The sequence below is a fragment of the Aulonocara stuartgranti genome (assembly GCF_965226115.1).
Source record: "Aulonocara stuartgranti genome assembly, chromosome: 3".
NCBI lineage: Eukaryota > Metazoa > Chordata > Actinopteri > Cichliformes > Cichlidae > Aulonocara > Aulonocara stuartgranti.
In genome coordinates this window covers 24,131,543-24,157,698 of record NC_138941.1, presented here as the reverse complement: position 1 = coordinate 24,157,698, position 26,156 = coordinate 24,131,543, and the positions used below count along the sequence as shown (strand labels likewise).

The window sequence follows — 26,156 nt, the reverse complement described above, 5'->3', positions numbered from 1 at the left end:
AACTAAAGCTGAAAGTCTGCACTTCAGTCACATCTTGATTGTTTGATTTAAAATCCAGTTTATAGAGGTAGAACTAACAAAACTGCCTTCAGCCAACTAATTAGGGACCTAACTATTATTTTTCAAAATGAATAACAAAAAACGTGAATGGATGAAAATTCTGTGATTGTTCTGCTGTAACGAAAACTCTACTAAACAGTTATTTTATGTAACTTATTCCAAATATTCTGGTTTTCATTCAGAAAGCTTGCATGACTAAATCTTTAGTGCCTTGTGATTAGGGCTGCTCAATTAATCGAATTTTAATCACGATTACGATCTGGGCTTTCAACGATCATTAAAAATGACTGAGCCGATTATTAGCCCCTCCCTCATGCTTTACTCTCGCGCTGCTCCGTGTGGCAAATCAAGCGCACTGCTCTGCATTTCGAACACGCGTCACAACAATTAAGAGGACCCGAGGGAAGCTCGGAAAGCTAAGCAGAAGTTATTTGGAGAGGAGTGGACTGCCGTTGGTTGAAAAGAGAGGTAAAAAAAAAACAAAACTTCAGTGGTGTGGAAACATTATGGGTTCGCGGAGTCAGACGTGGATCAAGTAGACACAGTGTGTAAACTTTGCTATGGTGTCGTAGCTGCACCATAGAGCAACACTGCAAAGTTTACATTTTTCATTTATTTCTTTTATTGCAAACATTTGCACTGTTATCAGTATTTGCACACTATTTTATATTATTTTTTAAAGTCATTATTCAATACATTGTTATTGTTAACCCTTTAAAGCCGGTCAGAGCAGCATGCTCGTTTTGTATAACTATTTTTAAATCCCTGTAGAACCTGAACCGCTAAGCTAGCACAATAAATTTTTTTCCATATGAAACCAGAGGAGTTGTACTTACATCTTATGCCATCAGCTTGTCCTAGGTCACGGTTTCCTTCCACATATAGCTTTGCAAAAATTGCATAAAAAGCGCTTGCAGGAACAAAAACATAATATTCCAGAAACACGCTTTGCCGATCCGATCAGCTGTTCTTAACACTTCCCACATTGAAAAAGACGTCAACGCGAACTATCGCAAGTGACATCATTTTCGCGGAAAATGTAGTTTTTTACTTGTAGGCCTTAGAACTCGAATTGCACTGCTGGAAATAGTTTATTTTGATGCACATGCACATTCTTTGCAAATTTGCATCATAGGATTGTTTTTTTGTTTTTCCTGCAGTGTATATAAAAATTGCTGTATCTCCAAAAATAAAACTATGAAGACACTCAAAATAAATTTCCTGTTGTTGTAAACTATTTTTTGCAACTTTTTTGTATTTAAAGTTTTGAGGGATAAGCCTCTTAAATTTCTCCAAGTAGAAATATATGTAAAAAAAACAAAAACGATTTTCAATTTTTTTGTAGTTTATTGCACTTTTTTGCAATTAATGTAGTTACTATGGACTTAATACATACACATTTTTAAAATATGGGCTATAACAGTTGTATTGATGTATAGCAACTTGAAATGCTCCCACAAATGGCACTACAGCATGTAAAAAAAATATTATAAGCTCTGGCGGACTTGGTTCTATGGTAGATCTTAAAGGGTTAAATAAATATCGTCAATTAATCGTGATCTCAATTTCAGTGAAAATAATCGTGATTATCATTTTTGCCATAATCGAGCAGCCCTACTTGTGATGTTATGTTTTAATAATAATAATGGATTGCATTTATATAGCGCTTTTCGGGGCCCTCAAAGCGCTTTACAATCCCACTATTCATTCACTCTCACATTCACACACTGGTGGAGGCAGCTACTGTTGTAGCCACAGCTGTCCTGGGGCAGACTGACAGAGGCAAAGCTGCCATATCGCGCTCTGGCCAACACCAGTAGGCGGTAGGTGAAGTGTAATGCCCAAGGACACAACGACCAAGACTGTCCGAGCCGGGGCTCGAACCGGCAACCTTCCGGTTACAAGACGAACTGCCGATTCTTTGAGCCACGACCGTTTTAGCAGCTTTTCTATCCATGAAACTACATTACAGGGATACACTTAACAATGATTGTGAAAATAAAATTTATTTTTTATTCTAGCATTCAAATGTGCATCTACAATGCCTCCCAAATTTGGACACTCTCTCTACACTGCACACACACACACACATGGCACACACACACACACACACGGCACACACACACTCAGGCAGCCTTTCAATTATGTCAGTTCTGATCTGACCTGAGGGGATAGACAAAGAGAAAGAGGAGTCGGGTGGGGGTGAGGTGGCTTCCTCTTCCACAAACATTCCACTTTAATGTTCACACACATACAGATAGGTCCAGATATATTTGGACACTGACACAAGATTTTTTTTTTTTTTTTACCAGTTTACTGAAACATATTCCAATTATAGTTATAAAATGGGCATGGGAATAATGTGTAGACTCTCAGCTTTTATTTGAGGGTATCCACATTCAAATTGGATGAAGGATTTAGGAGTTTCAGCTCTTTAATATGTGCCACCGTCTTTTTACAGGGGAAAAAATAATTCAACAAGTGACTCAAAGGCTATTTCATGGTCAGGTGTGGGCAGTTCCTTTGCCATGTTATTATCCATTAAACAGATAAAAGGCTGGAGTTGATTTGATATGTGGTGTTTGCATTAGAAAGATTTTGCTTTGAACAGACAACATACGGTCAAAGGAGCTCTTCATGCAGGTGAATCAAGCCATCCTTAAACTGCAAAAACAGAAAAAAAACCATCTGAGAAACTGCTACAATAGTAGGAGTGGCAAAATCTCCAGTTTGGTGCATCCTGAGAAAGAAAGAAAGCACTGTTGAACTCACCAACACAAAATGACCTGGACTTACACAGAAGACAATTGTGCTGGATGATCGCAGAATCATTTCCATGGTGAAGAGAAATCCCTTACCAACAGCCAGCCAAGTGAGCAACACTCCAGGAGACCCAAGTCTACCATAAAGAGAAGAAAATTGAAGTAATACAAAGCATTCACTCTAAGCCCAAAATCACTCACAAACCTCAAGAATACAAAGGCTAGATTGACCTAAAAAAAAAAAAACATCAAAAGGAGCCAGCACAGCTCTGGGAAAACATTCATTGGACAGATGAAACCAAGATCAACATCTACCAGAATAACGGTAAGAAAAAAGTATGGGGAAGGCATGGAACAGCTCATGAGCCAAAGCATAGCACATCATCTGAAAACACAGCACAGGCAGTGTAATGACTTGGGCGTGCATGGCTGCCAGTGGCACTGGGACACTAGTGATAAAGGACAGAAGCATCCAAGTCTGAGTGTTCAGAGACATACTGTTGGCTCAAATGCAGTCAAATTGATTTATTTATTATTAAATACTGAATAGAGATATAAATAAGAAAAAAGAAACATTTGACTGACCAGAGGTTATATTGTCTCTGATTGGTTGGGTGTGTGTGCTGTGCGGTTGGTGGGAGGTTGAAAGGGGGTTGGGATGGATCCCCCGTAGATGAACAACCACCATCTGCTGGTAAGATGACACCACCAATGGGGTGCAAGTGTCCAGCTGGGAGGGACACGAGAGACCAAAGAGCAGACACACTAGATTTTATCAATAAAATCTGGAGCTCCTTCAGGCATGTGATTTGCTATAATAATTGAAAAGCTAATTACTGGGAGAGTTGATTGTGTGTAGTTTAACTTTGAATTAGTAGTTTTATTACAATGCACAGGTTAAGAAAGATCAGGGCAGATAAACAATGCATACTTTGAGGCGAACCTTGAGGAATTTCTGTATTTTCCTTCATTCACACCAGTTTTAACTGATAGAAATGATCACTTTTAAACAAAATACTGAAAATCTTGGTGACTGTTTCTTCCTTAGAAAAAAATGCATTGATATAATTCATTATAATTTAGTATAAAAACTCTTTGTTGCTTGTTTCTCAGCTTTTTATGCATTAGGATTATATTACACTCATGCATGTGTATTTACTGTAACTTGTTATAAATGCTGATTGTTCCATTGGATCTTTACATGACATATTTCAACATCTGTGACTTAAGAATCTGTCTGTAGCTTATAGTTGTGAAGTGTCTTGTAATTTCACACTATCAGTGTACTGTATAAGTTTTCAGTCGTTTAACAAGCTGAGGTCTAAAGTCACCATCTGTAGTTTTTGAAATATTTTTTTAGAATCATCTTCCAAGCGTTGGCAGTCAGGGTGAAAGGTTCTGAGATAGGTTTGGGGTTATCACTGATGATAACTTAAAACTCAAAAGGTTAAACAAATAGTTAAATATTTTCTCCAATAATATGCTAAGATATGCTGCAAGGTGAGTGGAAGCCTTTGTGTGGACATCTGTTTGTACTCTGATCAAATGAACCAATGCTGCAGTCACACAAGGGAAAACTACTTGGAAACCACAGTGGAAGCAAAATTAATACGAGCATGACCTTTGAGATGGTTACTTTGAAGACAGAGACCAGGCCTGTGACCACTCTCAGTTAGTTGCTGCCTTCAAAGTAACTTTGGTGTGTCAGATAACAAGAATAAAGATCAGTCTACCATCAGTTTGTAATTCAAGTTGGTGATTGCATTGCAATTAAATGATATTTAACTATGAAAAATTGGCAAAAAAAAAAAAAAAGAGTTACTCCTCTAAAAATAGTGACATAGTTGTGTAATTAACAGCAACATAATAAAAACACTTAGCAGACTTGCTTTTATATAATCATAGCAAACCCAATTAAGTAGAGTCCTCTTTTGCAAAGGGACACGTCACAGATAAATGGTACTCTCTGGTGCAGACTCAGATGCATTGACTTAGATTTGGAAATAATTTGCATTTAATCATACACTGGGGAAATTCACTTCTTATAGCAGCTTTGTGAAGGTGCAGCAAGAAAAGGTTAATTAAAAATATATAAGAAAAAAATTATAAATAGAAAAAATAGATAACTAAGATAACAGTGTACAAAAAACCCCCAAAACTATGTAAAAGTGAATATATAGAGTAAAATACATCAATACTTTTCTTTTAATATGTACATCATCACCAGTGGGTGTGATAATGATACACCTGTGTTTTTAAACATTGCAGTGTCCTGGCAGTTGGCAGTCCTTTCACGATAACAAAGTTGGATGGCAGTTATGTGGAGAAACCCTCAACCCAGATGACCAATTGGATGCCACAACTACTTGCAACCATTTGCAAAAAGCAGGGAAAAAAACAACCACTGACTGCAAATTCACAACGTACACAACGTATAAAAAACAAAGAAATAAGAAATAAATAGAGATTATTTTTGTGTGCTAAACATATACAATCAAATGCACAGGAGAGACAAACAGACAGACTTAAATGCCAGTCAGTAAAAATAAGTTTTATGGATAGACTCAGTGGAGGGAACAGATTTGACTCTCCTATGAATTTAAACCTGGAACCTGGAACCAAACCATGAAGGGGCAAACAGGAAGATCTTGAAATTGATTCTGAACCTCACTGGCAGCCAGTGGGGAAAAACTAAAAGAGGTGGGATATGATCTCTTTTTTGGGTGCCTGTGAGGAGCTGGCACCAGTATCTTGGACAAGATGAATATGGGAAAGAGAAGACTGACTGAGTCTGGTGTGAAGTGAACTGCAGTAGTCAAGTGGGAGGAAATTAGAGCATTAATGACAATTTCACGACAACGAGATTGCAATCCTGTTTTTACACTAGTGTGACTGATTCTTTACTCACTGGCATATGCATCCTTCTACTAAATGGACAAGCAAATAGTCATAGAGTAAATAGACGCAGTAAAATAAGGGTAACTTCTGCTCCATTATGTATGCAGCTCTTGATGTGTCCAGCCATAAGATAGTGGAATCCTGCAATATAGGCAGGTAGTCAAAAGCTAAACACTAGTGTTGTGATATTTTGATACCATGGTAGCATTTACAGGATATTGTTTTATTGTGATATTATACAGAAAAGAGTTACTCAATAAGGCCCATTTAATAGTTGTTTTTCTCTTTCTCTCTGACCCAAGAATTGATGTGTAAGACTCACAGGCTGGTACCCCAAGGTCGAAAACACCACAGAGACGAGACCACTTCCTTACTCCCATCCTCCCTTTTTCTTTATCTCTTAGAAAAAGGCTCGTTAAAGGCCAGGTGGTTTGTTTCAGAATTCACTAATGAAAGAACTCTGTATTCTATGTCTAGGAGTGTATTTTGCTGGGATGATCATAAATTGTAGCTGAACTGATAAACTACACAAAGGATACTTCTTTGCTCACAAGGCAGGAAGACGTTTCCTTATTTGGTCTGTACTGGTTTGAACTGAGAACTTGCTGACACACGAACCTTTTTTTCCTCTATATAAGCTGTTATGTACTAAATAAACCTTTGAGTCGATTGGGAAGGCAACCTAAAGCAGTCTCTGTTTTCTTGTTCTCCCAAGCTGCTCCCGAGCTCGTACTAACACGCTGAATGGCATACCTGAGTGTTACTTTAAATAATTAGGAATCTTAGAAGGAAAGGACAGAACTCTGCTTATCGCTCGTGCCTTGGAGGGAAAACCGGGATGGACATTTTTTTCCTTCAACTAGTGAGATTATTGTACAAGAAGAGGAAATAGCTTTGATTGATACTTCTATTTACTATTTACAGAACAATCAGCTGTTCTGCATCAAATTTGATGCCACACAAATTATTTGTGTCACTCCAAAAAATAATTTCTGTCCACTATGAGATAAAGGGGAACAACAGCCTGATACCTTCAGGCCTGACAACAGGAGATGTATCACTCCTGTAACACCTGTAACATTCAGCAGTTGCCTCACTGTTCTGACACACACAACAAAACTATTGACTACACTACACACTAACTACACAAGATTTGCGCTAAACGTGGCAAATCTCTCATCTCAAAACACCGCCGTCACTCCTAAAACTTCCCCCTTTCCTAAACAACTAAATGCCACGTTGCCATGTAATTTTTTGATTGGTCAACATGGTAATTTTTTCGACGAATAGGAAAGGGTGGTGGGGGGGGGGGGGGGGGGGGTTGGTTTTGTTTTTGCTTACAGGCGGAGAGTGTTTTCGAACGTTTTCCTTATAAAATGCAGTTTTTACCGTTTCTTACCACAGTAAATATAAACAAACATAGCATTCAGGAAAAACAAACATTGCAGATATTTTTATCATAACTCTGGTTTTACGTGGCCTATCAACACAATTTAAAAACTGGTATAAAGTCCACACTTTTTCCGTCAATTGTTCCGTCTGTCCTGCTCACATCTCCAATGGTTGTACACGTTGTCATTAACGTGGCTTCACTCCACATCAGCCACGACGCTTTGCTAGCTAAAACACCGGTGTCGCACATAAGGACGCTGTCATAGCCTGTCAACCACGCTGATTAACTGCTTATATACGAATGTGAATCGCATCATCGGCTGGACTACAGGATAAGGTGGCATCGTTCTAATCCCATACAGGGAGCAGCCAGTCACTTACTGACTACACTGCAAAACAGAATTGTTAAAGTTTTATTTTCAATTCAGGTTAGATTTTTTTTTTTCACAATGCAGTTTTTCCTGTGCGCAGAGACCGAGCCCGCAGTGCGCAACTGCGCATGCGTGCAGCTTAGAGGGAACATTGGTGAATGGTGATGGGATTTCCGGCTCTTTTTAGAGAGCCGGCTCTTTCGGCTCCCAACTGGCTCTTCAGGTTGTCTTGTTGCTTTAATTAATTTATTATTAACAATAATATAAAATTATGCACAAAAGGAATTACTAATGTAAAAAAAGTGGTTTTATTTATATATGTTTATATATAAATATATGCGGTGGCCCCTAGAGACAAAACACGTACAAACTCCAAAACACGAACAAACTCCAAAACACATTTCTAGCATGAACTGAACTTCCAAAACAGAGCTACCTAGATCACTTAAATTACACAATTGAAAGCATGTGTGTATTGTTTGTGTATTTATACACAAGCACTCATATGTATTGAAATATTTTTTTAAAAAAAAGTTCATTTACCTGTTACAACCACACACCAAATCTGGTCGTTGGTACTTGTGTAGCCACTAGGTAACAAAAGCTCAACACTGACACTAGCATCCTGGAGCATTGTGTTTTGTACGTGTTTTGAGTTTTTATGTGCTTCTGAGTTTTTACGTGTTTTGGAGTTTGTACGTGCTTCGGAGTGCGTACGTGTTTGTACGTGCTTTGTCTAGGGGCCACCATAAATATACTTTTATTTATTCACTCCACATAAAATCTAATAAATAAATCATATAATACAAAAACCAACTATTCATATTTCAACTTTTAACTATTTAAATTTTCAGCTTTTTCCTTTTAAACAAATTTAAAGTGAAACAGCAGAAAACACTGCAAACCACAACTCAATTAAATATAAATTAAAATATGAAAATAAAAAGAAGATGCATATTCTCTGTCATATGGGCCTGCATGAATAAACTTTCTGAATCCTTTATCATCTGCAAATGAAAATAGTTGTGGATGATTACTATACCTTTCTAATGTGAAGTTGTTGTCCCCTGCTCTCTTTCTCTCTCTCTCCCTCCCGCTCTGTTCCTGTGCTACTGCCAGTGTAACTACGGCCCCTCCCCCCTCTTCCCAGCGCAAAACACAAGGCTTGTGTGCAGAGTGAAGGGGAAAAAAAGTGCGAGAGAGAGGGTGAGAGAAAGAAAGAGAAAAAAACCCCACAGCTCGTGATAAGGAGCCGGCTCGCGTCGTTCACGTCAAAGACCCGGCTCTAAGAGCCATTTCGTTCGCGACCGACACATCACTACTTGCTAGTAGTCCTCACTGCTAACCAGTTTTATTCAACTGGCATAACCTGAGGCAATTTTGGACTTTGCACAACTTTCTTTCTCCTCAGCATGAGTTACCAGAAAGAAGCAAGCTGTAAAATCTCTGACTGTAATGAAATGTTGTTTTTTGTTCAGAATATGGTCTTACTGAGATCTAGTCAGAATAATGTGGTAGATGTGGTGAGCATGATCTGACTTTTGACTAGCGGACAGGAATTCTAGTTTGCTTTGGGGCCATTTTTAGGCTTTGGTGTCATTTTCCTATTGCTGTTTGTTTATATTTCTGTTTGAATCACAAAAAGTACTTGGTTAGAGTTAGAAAAAAAATTAAAACACATCTTTTTACAATGTGAACCACAAATGACAAGCCATATTTGACATACATTACTGCTTCTTTCTGTTAAAGGATACTTGGGGCTATAACACAATATACAATATATATCAGAATATGTTTAAATAACCTCCAAAAACAAATGTAATTTAAACCATATTGTGCCTGAAATTGCACTGGTATACTCATTCAAATCGACCACTCAGTATTTTTTCTACATTTAATACAACAAAATCTGAATTAATAGAAATGTTTTATTTTAACTATTTTAACTCGATGGTTACCATAAAGCTGTTTTAACCATGGTACGCGGCAAAACCTGTCTTACAATTAGTATATTAGATAGGTCGCCCAGTCCTAGTTTGAAACTTTAGTATCCTATAGTAGTTTTGCTTTTGAGACAAGTACTTTATTCACAGCACTGATGTACATATCACACACTGCAGTGTCTACAGTAAACACTGACAGACAGGGATCTGACATCAAATGTTTTAACATTTGGTAATTATTACTTGGGTTCTCTTAAACAAAGAATGTTTAATAAATGTGCACTTTTCTTAGTGTGAAAGGTGGCGCCAATGCAAAAAAAAAAGCTTAAAACCTAATAGCCAGTGAAGGATGCCACATCTGGTGTCAACAAGCTGGTTGTATGCAAGTTTATGGGAAAATAGCCCTTTGCCTCCCTTATCTATGACCTCAATAAACACATTCCTTATGACTTTATGATCTCAGTCACAAGCTCACACGTCTTATTGAATACAATATGAAGTTTATTTTGGAAATATTACTGTCAAACAGAAGGATAAACAAGATTAGACTTTACCCATTTGATTGAAACACAGCTGAATATTTAGAGCCAGACAGTGTTCTACATCCAGTTTCAAAACACCACAAATATGGGACCTTACTGATGCCCATTGTTACAGTACAGATAGAATAAAGTTGGGCTAGTTTGGTAATGTGTTCCCAGGTTGAAAAAATCTAGGGAAGTAGCAAGAATAGGCTAACTAGTTAATAAAAGACAACGATTTATCTACGCAGAAGTGTGTGGAACAATGGCCACACGATGCTATTTTAGATGCAGAGTTAGTCTGATTGGCTGACCCATGGAAGCAAACATATAAACATCTAATGGCAAACATCAGTGACTGGAAGCAAAGCAGAATATTTCAACAATACAAATCAAACCCATGTAGCAGTAGGTTACATTTGTTATTTCTTTACTTAAATTATCATTAGACTTATATATATATAGACCAATTGTTGTCGTGTTTGCCGTCCTCCAATTTAAAATAACCTTAAGCATTATTAATATTATATCTAATAATAATAATAATAATAATAACAACAACAATAGTTAGTAGAAATAACTTTGTCAGGCTATAGCCTAACAATGTGGTTTCTACATAAAACAAACAAACAAACGAAACTAAACTATAACATCTCTCATACTTGGGTTTTTCGATTGCTACCCCCTCTCTCCTCACTCCCTCGCTCACTCGTTCTCTCTCTCCAGTTCACTCAGAGTCGCTTGACCAACTAGGAAGCGCGCAGTCACAGCTCTGATCCGCGCGCACCGACCTACCAACCGGCTAGCGAGGAGCTCTCTCTCGGATCCCCCTCTTTCTCTCCCGCCTTGCTCCCTCTTTATTCCTCCACATATATTCGGTACCGGGTCTTCCGCGGATAAATGTAATCGGAGCTCACAGTGGGGAGACGCTGTTGTCACTTTTCCACCATGGAGGACTGTTGTTCCCTGGAAAACGAGAGGATGGAAGCGTGGCTGGACGACCACTTGGAGTTCACCCATTCCTACTTTGTCAGAAAGGCGTCAAGGTAAAAATAAGAAAAAAAATAACAGTGGAGAGGTCAGTGTACGTTCAGCCGGGTGTATGTGACTTTCCAGGGCTTTTCTCTGCAAATAAACTATTTTATGTGCAGCCGCGCAGGCAATCAGATTCCCTTTGTTAGTTCTGACTGTTTCCATTGTAGGTGTCACTTTACCTCGCTGTTTATTCAGGAAGACTGTAAAACCTGCACTGATCGTATCTTGACACCAATCATCGTGTGCAGTGGAGGTGAGCCTGCTCAGGTGCGCTACCTGCAGTGTTTTGGATGTCACAGAGCTGCTGTGCTGGCGAGCTCCTTTCAGTCTACGACTTTATTTCGTTTCACCGTCCACGTCACAACACCTCTGAGAGTTAGACTGAGCCCTTTAATCATTAACTTTTACTGCTGCCAGTGATTCTGTTTAATTCTCATAGTTTGCTGTTCAGTGATAATTACACTTACCTTCCATATAAAAGAAAGCACATCATTTGTGTTGTAGCGTTCAGTTTTTGAACCTCAGAGAGTGTGGTTTGGAACAAATTAGCCTTTCAATTTGTTCGGCAAACACAGAATCCAAAGCAGTCTTTCTGGAACTGTAGCGGCTGTGTAAGACTTTTTTACAGCATGCATACCTGGGAATTTCATCAGTGCACTTTATGTCTGTGTTTGCTTTAGTGACAAACCCCTTCAGACCTATTTATTCACTACCACCAAGGTAATGTCACTCAGTGTTTTTTCATCTGTCACAACATCCCAAGTCCATCTTGAAATATTTTCCATTGTCAGAGGACATTTTTTTCTCTCCCTCCTGCGTTTTTTGACCACATTACTAAAGCAAAAAAGTTGATTGGCTTGGAGCAAGAGGTTTGCACACATCAGCCATTCTGCAGTTCTGGTTGAGAGGCATTTCTTAGAGAGGTATTGATTCAGCCACACATCCCCTGGATACATTAGGGTCAGCCCTGTGGGGAGTCAGGCAGCTCAATGGGAGATGGAGGAGGAGAGGACCTCTGAGAAACTGCACATAACGAGCACTTTGTCTCCTACAAAGTTTTACTTGCTTGGATATGCCCAAGATACCACGGACAATTTCACAGCCAGCACTTTTTATCACCTTCTCAAGGTTCTGACCTTCCTGTTCAGGTGAACAGAGCTTTGGTGACAGGCATAGAAACAGAATGAGTCACATGACCTTCGGCGCGTTTGAAAACTGGACCTGAAGTGGAGTGCATGCTCGAAATGTGTGTGGGTTGATTAGACAATGTGTTGGCTGATTGGAGAGATTCTCCATAATCACATTCAATTTAATGTTTCTGTTTACACACTAGCATACACTCTGTCTAATACACACACTCATATTTGATTTGTTCCAGTAAATGTCATCATTAGAGGCTTCCAGTGGTTATCTCACACACAAACACACATAAACACATAGCCTTGATAAAAGTATTCTGGCTACTGCTGCATTTACATTCATTCAATTTACATTGTTATCACTGTTTACTGTTATTTAATATCATATAATAATTTCATCTTCTAAGCATGTAAAGAGCACTCTGCTTGCTCAACATTTCATCTCTTTCTCACTCTCACTTGTACATTTATTTCTAAATCTTTTTGCAAGCTTTCTCTTATTAAATTTAAAGGCTAACTCTGAATACTTTCAAGTATTTGAGATTCATTTTGAAGGTGGTCTGGCTGTTTATGAACACAATTTCAGCTGTTTGTGTCCTGAGCCACAGTGAGAGACAGCCTGCTTTTAGTTATTTTTTTTGCATAAAGTTTGTGGTTAATTTTATAATAAGAAATATTGCAGGTTGTATAACTTACTGTATGCTGTTTGTTAGTGTACTTGGAAATAATTGGCAGGTCAGCGTGGGTAGTCTTCTCAGATATATAGGCTCAGATGGGGTTTTGCAAAAGTAGAGCCATGGAGGACTTTGGAATTCAGTGTTTTATCATTGCATTTAAACATCTGTAAACTCCTGACACTTTTATGTCGAGGTGTCTGCTGATACTGAGTTGATGTTGATGTGTGATGTCGTAAATGCAGAGAATAGAATTGAATTTCATAAATCTCCCAGCAGTCATTGAGACCCTGTCCAGCTTTCTTGAGTCAGGATTAGATTGCATCCTTAGAAGTAGACTTAAGAACCAACAGCTTGTTTCTCCAGCAAATTATTGACTCTTTTCTGTCCCACGTGCCCTCATGAATGTTGGTCAGCAAAACTTCCATTCTCCCTAAAGGATAGCATCAGCTTCAGACTTAAAATGCAAGAAGGAATAAGAAGGAATAGTTTTCATGAGTTATTACATTGAATGAAGAGCAGCTGAAGACGCATGTTTGTTTGTACATAATCAACAATTCTTTTGTAACTTTGGTCATTTTTGCACTGTTTTCATTCATTTGAGTTGGATTTCAGTTAGTTGATGTAAACAGGTTTTATGGAACCTCTGTAATTTATGTTCAGTCGATGCTGATCCTGTTCTTTTGGTGTGGAAGCTCTGTGATCCTCATCTCAACTAAGTCCTTTTGAAGTTGAAGCTTGTGAGCTTTGATTAGGTACAAAGAAGAGATTTTTATTAGATTAAAGTGTGTATAATGTGATCATCTGGTTAAATTTTAATGTTCTTCTTCTTTCCACTACACGGGCATGGAACTCATTTCATGATGGAAAAAATTTAAAATTCAGCCTGTAATGAGATGCCTAACAAATGATTTGAATTCGTATCGTTCTCCATTTTTATTCTAATTGCAGAATAAATTTCGGCAAACTGTTCTTGATTAATGTCTGTTTTTGTTTTGATGCAGTAGCAGACAAGAATTTGTGCAGGAGTTTGGCTTTGATTAGCAACACAGCACTACTCACAGTCTACCTGTCAATCAATTTGCCTTGTGCATTTACTCAAAAAGGCTTCATATATAATATAGTATATCTGCAGGTAATCTAACCCTATGAGCCAAAACAGTATGTCTAGTCACAGTTGAAGCAAATTAGACTGATTACCTCCTAACAATAGATCTAACAATGGAGCATATTAAGGTTTGAGATATATGTGTGGGTAAGTAAGACAGTTCTTCTGGTCAATATGTGTACTTGTGCAGGCAAGGCTTATGTGGTCTAAAGCTGTTTTGGTATCATGCCAAGTGCCAACAGCCTTTTAGTTGTGGGTGGTCATAATGTTTTGGAGATATTCTAAAAACTTCTGACGGACATTTTCTTTTTAATTTTGACAGGGAGATGGTGAATGCCTGGTTTGCTGAACGCATCCATTCCTTTCAGCCATCTGTGTCCAAAGAAAGTCCTTCACAGCAGCGAGCCCACCAGCCCACCACTGACCTTGGCCCTTCCTGTGCCTCCACCATCCTCCCACCTACCCTCAGCCACTTGGACAACCGCTGTCCATCCCCAGCTACAGTCTCCAGCCCGGCCCCTGGTACCCCAACTCGCAAAATCTCAGCGTCAGAGTTTGACCGCCCACTCAGACCCATTGTGGTTAAAGACTCAGAGGGCTCGCTGACATTTTTGAGTGACGCTGACCGTGAAATTGTCCCTGTGAGGGGCTTGGTGATGGGTGAGGGTGGTATTGGTGGGGGAGGTGGGAATGGAGGTGGTGGTGGTCTTGAGGGTGACCGCTGTGCCAGGCTGCTGGAGCTGGTGAAGGATGTATCGAGTCATCTGGATGTGACAGCGCTCTGCCATAAGATCTTCCTCCACATCAATGAGCTGATTGCTGCAGACCGCTACTCACTGTTTCTGGTACGTCAGGAAAGAAAGCTACAGTTGTAACTGATTTAACTGTTGCAGAGCACAAAAAGAAGATACGCCTCTTTATATGCTCACTAGTATGTTACAAGAAGCGTATTACATTGCCACCCTCGTTTTATTTAACAGTTTATGTAGAACAACGTAAATCTCCTGTCACTAAGCCTGTCACTGTGCTCCCTAACAAAAAGTTACATGTATGCATGAATGTTATTTCATTTCATAAGTTTATCATTAGCGGTAAGCTTAAAGCAGTAGTTACACATTTAAAAATTTGATTCTGAGCAGTGTTTTTCAGAGTTGGATGGAGCTTTAATACAGGTATCAGGTACTTGTGTTGCAAGCTAGAAGTGATTAGCATGCTTAGCTAAGTTAATTACCCTCTGGCTCTAGCTCTGCACGCAGTTGTTGTTCTTGTCTCATCTTGGAAAGAAAGGAAGTGACTACAGCGCACGGTCATCTGGTAAAAACAAAAGCAGGCTGTGGTTTATTTCATATTTCACAGTTATTGTGATGCTCTCTTAACACTGTGATAAAAAAAGAGTGTAGCAATATTACTTTGCTATAAATGCTATGTTGTAAATGCTAAAAATTCCTCTATATCATTTTTTTATGATTTAGTCTTTTGGAATAAAAAGTTAAACTCTAAATATAAGATGCTAACAGTCACCAAAACTGGAACATGCAAAAAAAAAAAACACAATTATTTGTGTTTTTGTCATATGTACAGTATTGGCTTATAACTTCTATTTCAGTCATTAGTTTTATTTCAGTTGTGTTGCTACTTTTTGTTTTTGGTCTCAGGTGGGTGAGGATAGCTCAAACAGGAAGTTCTTGGTCAGCCGGCTGTTTGATGTGGCAGAAGGAACCACACTGGAAGAATCTTCCAGTAACTCTATCCGACTGGAGTGGAACAAAGGGATTGTGGGACACGTAGCTTCTACGGGACAACCACTCAATATCAAGAATGCTTACGAGGTGAGCACTTTTAAGTCTTCTTTAAAAACAGAGATCTTTAGCAGCATCAGTTAAAGTATCTTACATGAGCTGATTTGCCGTGTGTATGTGGGTGTTCAAAAACAGACTTACGTATGCTTTAGTTTAGTTTGATCATTCTTGCTGATAGAGCTCAGTGGATATGAGAGGAACCAAAGAGGGTGAGTAGGTCAAAGTGCTCCTCTCGAGTTTCAGCTTTTACCACACATGTGGACGTATGGACGTAATACAAACTAGCGATTTAATTTTTGGGAGGCTTGCAGTGCCTGTTGGCTTTGGTCATGTAATAAAACATACATTGGTTGTGTTTTTTCATATCACTCTGTATAGCCACATGGCAAAAACAGCTGCTGACAACAACCAAACAAATAAAAAAGAAATACATACAGTCAGAAAATTATTTAAACCCCTGCTGATTTTGTAAGTTTGGCCACTAACAAAGAAATGATCAGTCTATAATTTCAATGGTAGGTTTGTCTGAACAGCGAGAGACAGAACAATAACCAAAAAATCCAGAAAAAAGTTAATAATTTGCATTTTCATGCAGGAAATAAGTATTTGATCCCTTTGAAAAAAGTGCTTGGTCGCAAAACCGAAGGTCAAACGTGTCTTGTAGTTGGCCACAAATTTTGCACACATCTCAGGGAGGATTTTGTGGCATTCTTCTTTGCAGATCCTATCCTTGTCATTATTGTTTTGTGGCTGATGTTTGGCAGCTTGAACCTTCAGCTGTGGGATTAAGGTCTGGAGACTGACTAGGCCCCTCCAAGACTTTAATATGCTTCTTCTTGAGCCAATCCTTTGTTTCTTTGGCCGCTTGTTTTGGATCATTGTCATGTTGGAATACCCACCCATACCCATTTTCGATGCCCTGTTCGAGGGAAGGATGTTCTCACCCAAGATTTGACGGTACGTGGCCCCATTCATCCTCTCTGTGATGTGGTGCAGTTGTCCTGTCCCGTTGGCAGAAAAACACTCCCACAGCATAATGTTTCCACCTCCATGTTTGACGGTGGGGACAGTGTTCTTGGACTCATAGGCAGTTTTCCTTCTTCTCCTCCAAACACGAGTTGATGCCAAATAGCTTGATTGCGGTCTCATCTGACCACAACACTTTCACCCAGTCCTCCTCTGAATCATTGAGATGTTCAGTGGGAAATCTCAAACAGGCCTGTACATGGGCTTTCTTGAGCAGGGGGACCTTGTGGGCACTGCAGGATTTCAGTCCTTCACGGTATAGTGTGTTACCAACTGTTTTCTTGGTAACTAGCGTTCTGGGCTGGTTCCAGACTGTTCTCATTGTCATTGAAACTCCACGGGGTGAGATCTTGCGTGGAGCTCCGGATTGAGGGAGTTATTTTATGGTTCTTCAATTTGCGAATGTTCGCACCAGCTGATGCCACCTTCTCACCCAGCTGCTTGGCAATGGTCTTGTAGCTCATTCCAGCCTTATGTAGGTCCACAATCTTGTCCCTGACATCCTTAGAAAGCTCTTTGGTCTTGGGCATGGTGAACAGCGTTCTTTTATACAGGTAACTAGTTGAGAAGGCTCCCAGTGTCAGCTTGTTACCTGTATAAAATACACCTAGGATCCAGAAATCTTGCTCACTAATAGGAGATCAAATACTTGTTTCATTCATCAAAATGCAAATTAATTTGTAACCTAATTTATCACTGTTCAAATAAACCTACCATTGAAATTATAGACTGATCATTTCTTTGTTAGTGGGAAAACTTACAAAATCAGCTGGCAGTTCAAATATTTTTTCCCTTACTGTATAATTAGTCTTCTTATTTTTTTGCAAGCTTTATGTAAAGCTTTATGTAATGTAACACAAAGCGACAGGTACTAATAGCATCAGTGTTTGATGAGCATTTATTTACAGATATGAATGACAGCACATTCATTTCTGCACAGTGACCCCAAACTGCCACTGCATTAAAAATTGTTTTGCTAAATATATTTACAAACATAAATTAGGCACCATGTTGTTAAAATATAACAACGTTATATAGAGCATATTTATAAAAATATAAATAACATTTCTTTTAAACAAAAGCTCATTTTGTATAAATGCTGTGTAGATGCTGTGTAAACCAGAAAACATGAATGCCATGTGGAGGTGCTGGATTGTTGAATTCTTGCCAATAGAACCTGTGTTTTGGCACATGAATAATTAGATGCCTGTTTCTACTGTCATGCATAAGCTGCTCTTCTTTTTTGCACCTGTGCACAGATAAAAGGCAAATTAGAGGCCTGATTACAGCTATATAGGACAAAAGCATCCATGTTCTACAGGACAAATCCCGAGTACAGGGGAAGCAAGTACCTGACTGTTAGCATGCTGCTGTTATGCTTGTACTGCATTGGCAGTGTGTTTGGTATCGTTGTCATACTGAAAAATGAGCATGTTGCTAATCACATACTTTCCAGATTGCATTCATAATTTGATCAATTTTGACAAGATGCCCAACACCACTCGCTGAAATTTAGCTATGAGTAGATGCATCTGAAGGGCCAAATGCATCTCCCTGTTGTTGTTTCTCTGTATTTTTTGATTCTGTCAATCTGCTGTAAATACTATACGCCACACACCATGATAAGATATGCCAAGTTTTCAGCTAATAGTTCTTTGATAATAATGTTGTTGGGGTAAAAATGCAGTTTCATGCCTGTCAGACTGTTTTATCTTTGTAATTTTTCAAAGATTCAGCTAAAGAAATTGGAATAACTGTGTTATGTGTTTTTGTGACAGGCTTAATTAATAATCTCTGTTAAGTGTCTCAATAAATATAGAACCATTCCTCTGAAAATAGTCCGGTACAAGGACTAGAGTAAAAAAAAATCCACCAATGCCCAAATAAACCCTTTGAAAGACCTTCCAAAAGCCTGGAATACTGCTGCCCAAGACCACTTTAAAAATTACAAAATGGTCTGGTAGGCTTGAAGCAAAATAAAGAAATGAAGGGAAGCTCAAGACTTTTTGCATGACACTGTAAATCAAAACATGCACAGCAGCAAATAAGATGGACTGGTGTGGTGTGATTCTGTGTGTGCAAAAAAGATTTCCTGCTGGGTACCATCCTCCTTTGATAACACTGTCATCTGGTTGCCTGCCAACCACAAGATGATGATTATGGAGCTGGAAGAGAAAGAGAGAGAGGAACAGATCAAGAATGACTTATGGGATGTGCATGTGTGTGTGTGTGTGTGTGGGTGTGTGTGTGTGTGTGTGTACCTGCTAAGTGTGCACTTGGGGGTTCAAGTGTTTTTGAGTGTGTCTGTGTGTGAATCAGAATCAGAGTTCTTTATTAATCCCAGAAGAAATTATAATTGTGTATAATTAATGCCTGCATGGATTTGTGTCATGAAATGTAAAAAAAAAAGTGCACATATGAGATTTGTTTTCCAGGTCAGATTTAATTTGTGCTTCTATGGCTGACCTTATTTGCTTTATAGTTCCTCGTATTTGTGTTCAAATATAATAATGCGTAATGTTTGTGTATGCATCGCCTCCCTGCCACAACTGCAGCTGTGTTGGTAAATGCAGTGTGTTAGTCTGACAGTCAGTGTAGATGTGGCAAGCTGTGTGTGTGTGTGTGAACACACATGCCTGTGTGCTGCTGCAGAACCTCGTACTGCTTCCAGGAAGTCTATCGACATCATCTGACGGAGTCCCCAACCCTCTGATTGGATCTTTAACTTCCCATTAGTCTGCACAGGATTACATTGACTTCAGCAGCACAGGCCAAAACAGCTCCACCTCTGCCCGTTTATATTAATACAGCTCTCTGTGGAGTGGACTAAATAATGTGTTTTCGAAATAGCCTGGACCAAACCAATTTACAAAGGAGCTTGTGTGTGTGTGTGGACGGTGATCAGCTTATTAGTGCTGCGTGCTGGATTGCTGAATTAAACTGGGAGCACCTTTTCAGGAATGGAACCAAATGTTTGCCAAAGTGCTGTGTCTCACTGAATGGCCTTTCACTTTATAGAAAATGAGTCATATAATTTATACTGAAATTAAGGATTTCTGAGAAAATTAAAGCAACAGATTGAGTTTTGAGGTGATAATTCTTTCAAAAAAACTACTGGACAGCTCGAACACATGCTGACAAAAAGCAATACAACCTGTAATACTATTTAATTCAATTTTTTTTAAACTTTTATTTATTGTTTTATTTATATAGCACTAATTCACAACAGTCACCTCTAGGTGCTTTGTATTGTAAGGTAAAGCCTACAATGTTATAGAGAAAGCAGCAGCAATTTAACGAATTCTTCCTTATTAGTATCCCCCTCTTAACACAAAGAGATCCCTGGTAAAATCAGTTGAAGGGAGGAGCAGCGGTGAAGTGAAGAGAGATGAGAAAAAAGGAGCGTATACAGAGATAAGGACTAAACACAAACTATGGGAGAGAAAAGGTAAAAGTTGAGGGCATGCAGTAGTTGTATATAAAACACATGGGTAGCAAAAAGAGGCGAGGGTAGAAGAAGGGTAAAAGAAATCCTAAAAATAGAGGTGTTTGTCTCCAGAACCCAAACTGGGAGGGTCCTGATATCTGACAGCTCTGCCTCCCATTCTACCTTTAGCGAATGCAGTCTGAGACCAAAGTGCTCTGGCGCTCCCTATTATACTTTGTATTGCAGCACTGGACATGAAGCTACTACAGATTGTACATTGTTTGCATGATGCACTGTGTGCCTGTATTGTTTTCATAGTATCAACACACGGCGGTGTGTACACCACTGAGGGCTGAGCCAGTCATATAATCCATTACTTGCTGTGTTAAGAGTGTAACTGTGAAGTCAGTGTAGGACTCCTCTTGTATGCATGTTTTTGTCAACACACAAACACACAAATCTCTTGGGTCTAGAGAATCATAGAAATGGACATAGAAGCCGAGTGTTTAAAGGTCAGCTGGTGGGTGGCAGAGCTGCAAACAGGGGAATAGTTCTCTAAACAAAACATGTCTCCATCCGCGGTCCTAGTATGCTCTTGTTAGCCTCTTTGTCACTGATCCCAAACAATAAGAGTTCTAATGCACGTGAGGTGTTTGTTTTGGAGAAGAGCGAGGCATTTGTTTGCATAATGATTGTAGCTGCAGGTGTTCAGCTACTACAGAGTATCTGCTTCTTTATGCAAATTGGACACCCAGTTGTGGTGAGTACAGGTCACTGAACTGGTTGTTCAACAGATGGGAGTGCCTCACGCCTGCTTGTTCAACAGCTTGTACTTTGATACACTACAAAAACACAAAAAGCTGAGCATTCAGAGATGTTTGAAGCATAAACCTTTTGGCTCACAGGGTTAGGATCACAATATTGCTTTTGCATTTTCATTCAAAAGCTACAGCGCAAAAAACCACAACAGTGTCTATTGAAAGCTAATGTAAGTATCAAAATGTTTGATAGCAGCTCTTTGAAAAGGGTTATATGCATGTTCTTGTTCCCCCAGGACCCCAGGTTTAACGCTGAGGTCGACCACATCACAGGTTACAAAACCCAAAGTATCCTTTGTCTGCCTATCAAGAACCACAGAGACGAGGTGAGATGCCATGATCAATATAATTTGTTATGGTTTGTTTTAAACCTTACTTTACCTTTACATAGATAAGATGTTTAAATTCTAGTGGAGCTTCTTGTCCAGTGTGTGCTGGCTATTACAGCAATCAAATCTGAGATCTCGAATTATCTGCTTGAGAAAGCGTTTCTTTTTTGACAACCTTTTCTTTTTTTTCTCCAGCGTACTAGCAATAAGACTCTCCACACACAGCTTAGCAGTTTGGCAGAGTTTACTGTACTTATTCGTTTAAAAGGCACATTCTTTTATTCTTTTTAATTCTTTTTAATTCTTTTAGAGAAGCCCCTTACTGGGCATGCATCTGGACGATGATTGAGCATGCATCTTTGAGAGAAGCTAAAGATAATTCATGCATTATGACATGACTCGTGATTTGCAGTTGTGTGAGCCTCTGCAGCCATTAAAACATTACATAGATTTGTGCCCCCATTCTCCATTTAAAAAGAACCTTGATACGTCTTATCCAAACCAAACTTTCAGTTTTCCTATTAGTATAACTTTTAATAACATTAATTAGCAGATAATTTAAATGTAATGTGCACATCAGTGCACATTCAGACTGATGATGTTTCCCTTCTTATTGCAATACTAGTTTAATATGTTATTTTGCTGGTTTTCACTTAACATTTTCTTTTAATTTATCGCAGGTAGTTGGAGTGGCTCAGGCTATAAACAAGAAATGCGGGGACGGTGGAGCCTTCACTGAGCAGGATGAAAAGGTTACATCATGGTTCCACCTAAAATAACACTTTTTTCAATTTAAAAACATTTGAATTTTCACCAAGACATCATCAAAGTGTGTTACTTTGTACTTGTGTTGGACAATATGACTTATATCTGTTAAAATATAACTGCGGATCAGATTTTAAGAAGCCATCCTTTAATAAAATCCTTCTTTCTCCATATTTCCCTGCTCATGTCATCCTCTCGTTGCTCTCTAATTTGCTAATTTATCTTTTTGCTTACATTTTTCCCTTTATTTTTCCTCTCTTTCTGGTACTCAGATGTTGCTCTGTTTCTTTCCAACAGGACTTCTCAGCTTATTTGGCGTTTTCAGGCATCGTACTACACAACGCACAGCTGTATGAGACATCGCAGCTGGAAAACAGACGCAATCAGGTATGTGCGAATGTGTTTTTCTGAAGGTTAGCGTGAACATACAGTCACGCTCAGATCCATAAATGATGTTTATGTGTGTGTATGTGTTTGTAGGTGTTGCTGGACCTGGCCAGTCTGATCTTTGAGGAGCAGCAGTGTCTGGAGGTTTTACTGAGAAAGATTGCAGGAACCATCCTGTCCTTCATGCAGGCCCAGGCTTGTACCGTCTTCATCGCTGACGAGGACTCAATGGTCAGCACACACACACACTAACACACATGCTCGCAACATGCTAATGTTTCTGTACTTGGTGTGCAAAATCTATTTTCAAAGAATGCAAACTGAGGTGATACGATTTACTGGCTAAATGGATGTTCGATCTGTACGATAGTGGTTGTTTGAATGCAGCGCATTAAGAGCTCAGGGCAGGAAGATTTTGATTTGATGTCATTTAAAGTGAGGTTACAAAAAAGCAGCACCTCAAAGAGTTCATGTGTTTCATTACAAGACATGATTGATATCTTGTAGACAGGTCATATATAATATGTGTAAATTATTTTAGCTGGTTGCATTTTTTATTATAACTGGACATTTTGTGTGTGATAGATTCTGGCAAATATATTGGCTGTGCGTGTCTGACAAAGAAGAAATATCAGATGATATATTGGAATATTGGATTTTTTAAATTCGTTTTAAAAATCCTATTGTAGTTAGACTTTAGAACTTGAGCTATTGGTTTGAGTGATTTGAATCTTTCTAGTGTCAGTTACTAGATCACAGAGATTTCAAAAAAGAAGAGAGAGCAAAACTCCCACATAAAGTGGCGTAGTGTTTAATGATAGATTTATCAGCATGTAAAACTTGCTTCTGGTTTTATGTGTAGTTAAAATAGACATACATTGAACTGATGCTGCAGAATGCCTTCTTATGATATAAACTTAGTGCAATAAAAAGTGTGTTTCATGGTAATTAGAAAACAATTTAGTACATGTCCCATATTTACTGTCAGAGAGAAAATACAATCTGATAAGGCAGGAAAAATTTCATGAATAATTCAGTGGCACAAAGAAAGACAAAGTGAACATTTCTTAGTGCCACTCTGTGCAAACATTAAACTACAGTACACAGCCTCCAGAGAATAAAGTCAAAATTAAAAAATGACAAATGCACCAAACAGGAAAGTGCAGTGAAGCAATTTGGAGGAAGAATACACTTACAGTATAGTGAGATATTAAATAAATAATAAGCTTTACTATCAAGTACAAACACATTGTAAACTTACCTTGTTGTTTGCTATATTCCTTAAAATATTTAAAACATTTTCAGTTGTGCTTTGTCTCTAACTGTAGATGACAAAACAAGTTAAGGTTATAAAACAGCAAAGTGTGATTTTGAGCAGGGCGATATGACCAAAATTATTTATCACGATATACATTTGAAAATTTGCGATAACGATATAACTGACAATATAATTGACACTAGACAAAATACTTTACAACTCCACAACTTTATTAGTGCAAAAAAACCACTTAAACAAGCAGCTGTTTTCTAAGTGCATTAAAGTTATATAAAATTTAACAGTGCAAATGAAAATTCCTTGCTGACAGTTTAACCAAAAGGCATTTCCAGTGGAAATTGGCCGACATATCCTCAGCATAACCATGTATAATATCCACAAATCTTAAAAAGGGGTTATACACACAACACGGTAATATTATGTTGAAGCTTAGCAAAGTCGTACTGAAACATTTGACAGATTTTCGAGCGCCGTTTACATAAAATCGTTTCAAGGTCAGTAAACACAACCAGAGTTCATACATGAGGCACACGGGATTATAACTTTTATAACACTGTCGATTTTCAGAAAAATCAAAGGATTGATTTTAAGTGTGCCGTATTTTCCAAACAACACGGTAATAACGACGGCCCGCTGGCATGCTCTACCAAAAATAGTGCTTTGTTGTGTATCTGACGGACGAAAGCCAACCCAGTTCCACACCACTGAAGCTGCAGCATTTTTACAAACCAGTTCTGGTTCATCTGTTTCATTCAACTTTCAGCTTTCGCCCTTCTCATTCTGCGTCGCCGACATGCTTTTTCTGCCATGTGCGTATGAAAACAAAGGCATTGTGCATGTGCGTTTTACCCACATTCTATCACGATATTTCATTTTCTTATCGTTGCCCAACATTATGCCCGTAATTACTGTGAATGGTATGATATGGCAAAGCGCTAATTCTATTTTAATTGTTAATTCCAGCAAGCAGCGTGTCAGAGTAGATTTTAAGAAGGACAAATCATATTTTATATATTTTATATCTTTTTAAAGATATATCTGGTACTAAATAGCTGTTTCAAAATAGTTAGATTTCAAAATTGGCTATTTTGACTTCCTTGTTTTAAAGACTCACAGTGTCAAGCTTTCAAATGGAAATCTGTTGCATTGCATTCTCCATTGTCTTTTTTTTTTGGCTCCTTGTGATCATTCTCGTGTTAGAAATATCTCTTATTACCTTCCATGACCTGGGATTATTAGTTGCTTTACATTTTTTTGTGATCTTTAGACAGATTGGTGCCTTTCTTCAGGATTTTGTCTGTGCACTACTTTGTAGTGTGGTGACTGTTTTATTTTTTCACCTTATTCCCTTACCTTTTCTTCAAAAAAAGATATCCACCTGGTGTAACAAATGCCTGATTACCTGAAGTGTTGCTAAGTCAAGCTTTGACACTATTTCTAAGGGGATTATTGGCACACCTTTAGGGGCACCATGCATATTTACTTTTTGGATATTTACTTGGCTGGTTTACACAAATGAAAAAAGGGTTGCAGTTAGCAACCTTAACATATTGTGTCTATCCATGTCACAAATTATCACTGTCAACCTCAAAGAAAATGCTAATTCTTGTTTAGCACCTTTAAAATTTATTTTATATGTAGTTTTAGGCTCTAGTCATCATCTTTGTGGTTATTTTACCTCCACCAACATGTTTTTAGTAATGCGTGCATGCAAATCATCGTTCTGTCTGTAAACAGAATCGCTCTAAAAGTTTTGGATGAGTTTGGGTAAAACTTTGTATGGTTCTACAGTGTGTTCATTATAGCAATTCATTAAAACTGGCCTTGCAGCACCCAAGGTCTTTAAGGTCAGCTAAATCGTTTATTGGTCAAAAATTAACAAAGAGCCCTAAAACTTACAAACTATGATTCTTACAACTGTGGTGTGTATTGTCAACATATAGAAAGTACCATAAAGATATAAATAAATAATTAAGGATTTCAAATATCATGTCACATTTGACCTCTGACCCCTCCTTCAAGGTCAAATAAGTTAAACCTTTCATAAAATATATTACATTTAGAACTATGCTTAAAATGCCTTTGTTTGTATTGGTAACATTTAGGAAATGATACAGATATATGGTGACTTTAAATATCACATTATAAGTATCATGTCAACTTTGACCAAATATCTGACATCTGCCTTTCTTTGAAGTTGACCCCAAAACGTGCTATTTTACTGCACTACAAACTTTTAAAGATACATATTAAAAAATAAAACAAAAGTAAAAGCTGCTGTGAGCAGCCTTGGTGGAGGTTTGCACTCGCTGAGTGCTTCTTGTTTATTTTTCTTGTTTGTGTATGTTTTCAGGCAAGTTGTCCTCAAGAAGTGCAATGGATACTCTCTTTTCATATTATGTCTATTTGAACAGGCCCTCTGTCCT

At 38.4% G+C, this 26,156-nt stretch overlaps 1 protein-coding gene and 1 long non-coding RNA gene across 5 annotated transcripts in view; one reads left to right on the top strand and one right to left on the bottom strand.

The window, feature by feature from the left end:
- The window catches only part of pde5ab (phosphodiesterase 5A, cGMP-specific, b), a 114,736-nt gene that overhangs the window by 32,245 nt on the left and 56,335 nt on the right, over window positions 1-26,156 (top strand). For 2 of the 4 annotated variants that reach the window (XM_082511085.1, XM_082511086.1), the window contains exons 2-7: window positions 14,226-14,748; window positions 15,559-15,732; window positions 21,210-21,299; window positions 21,983-22,054; window positions 22,365-22,454; window positions 22,548-22,685. In XM_082511085.1, the coding sequence (XP_082367211.1) occupies window positions 14,226-14,748; window positions 15,559-15,732; window positions 21,210-21,299; window positions 21,983-22,054; window positions 22,365-22,454; window positions 22,548-22,685 (1,087 nt within the window). Of the gene's footprint in view, window positions 1-10,628; window positions 10,994-14,225; window positions 14,749-15,558; window positions 15,733-21,209; window positions 21,300-21,982; window positions 22,055-22,364; window positions 22,455-22,547; window positions 22,686-26,156 lie in introns of those variants that run through there. The other 2 variants (XM_082511083.1, XM_082511084.1) reach the window with 2 other exon arrangements.
- Window positions 93-8,670, bottom strand: LOC309692671. Its single transcript, XR_014272398.1, has 4 exons — window positions 8,526-8,670; window positions 3,408-3,552; window positions 2,833-2,959; window positions 93-2,724 (listed from the first exon to the last, which is right to left on the bottom strand). It is a non-coding gene; the product is annotated as an uncharacterized lncRNA (long non-coding RNA).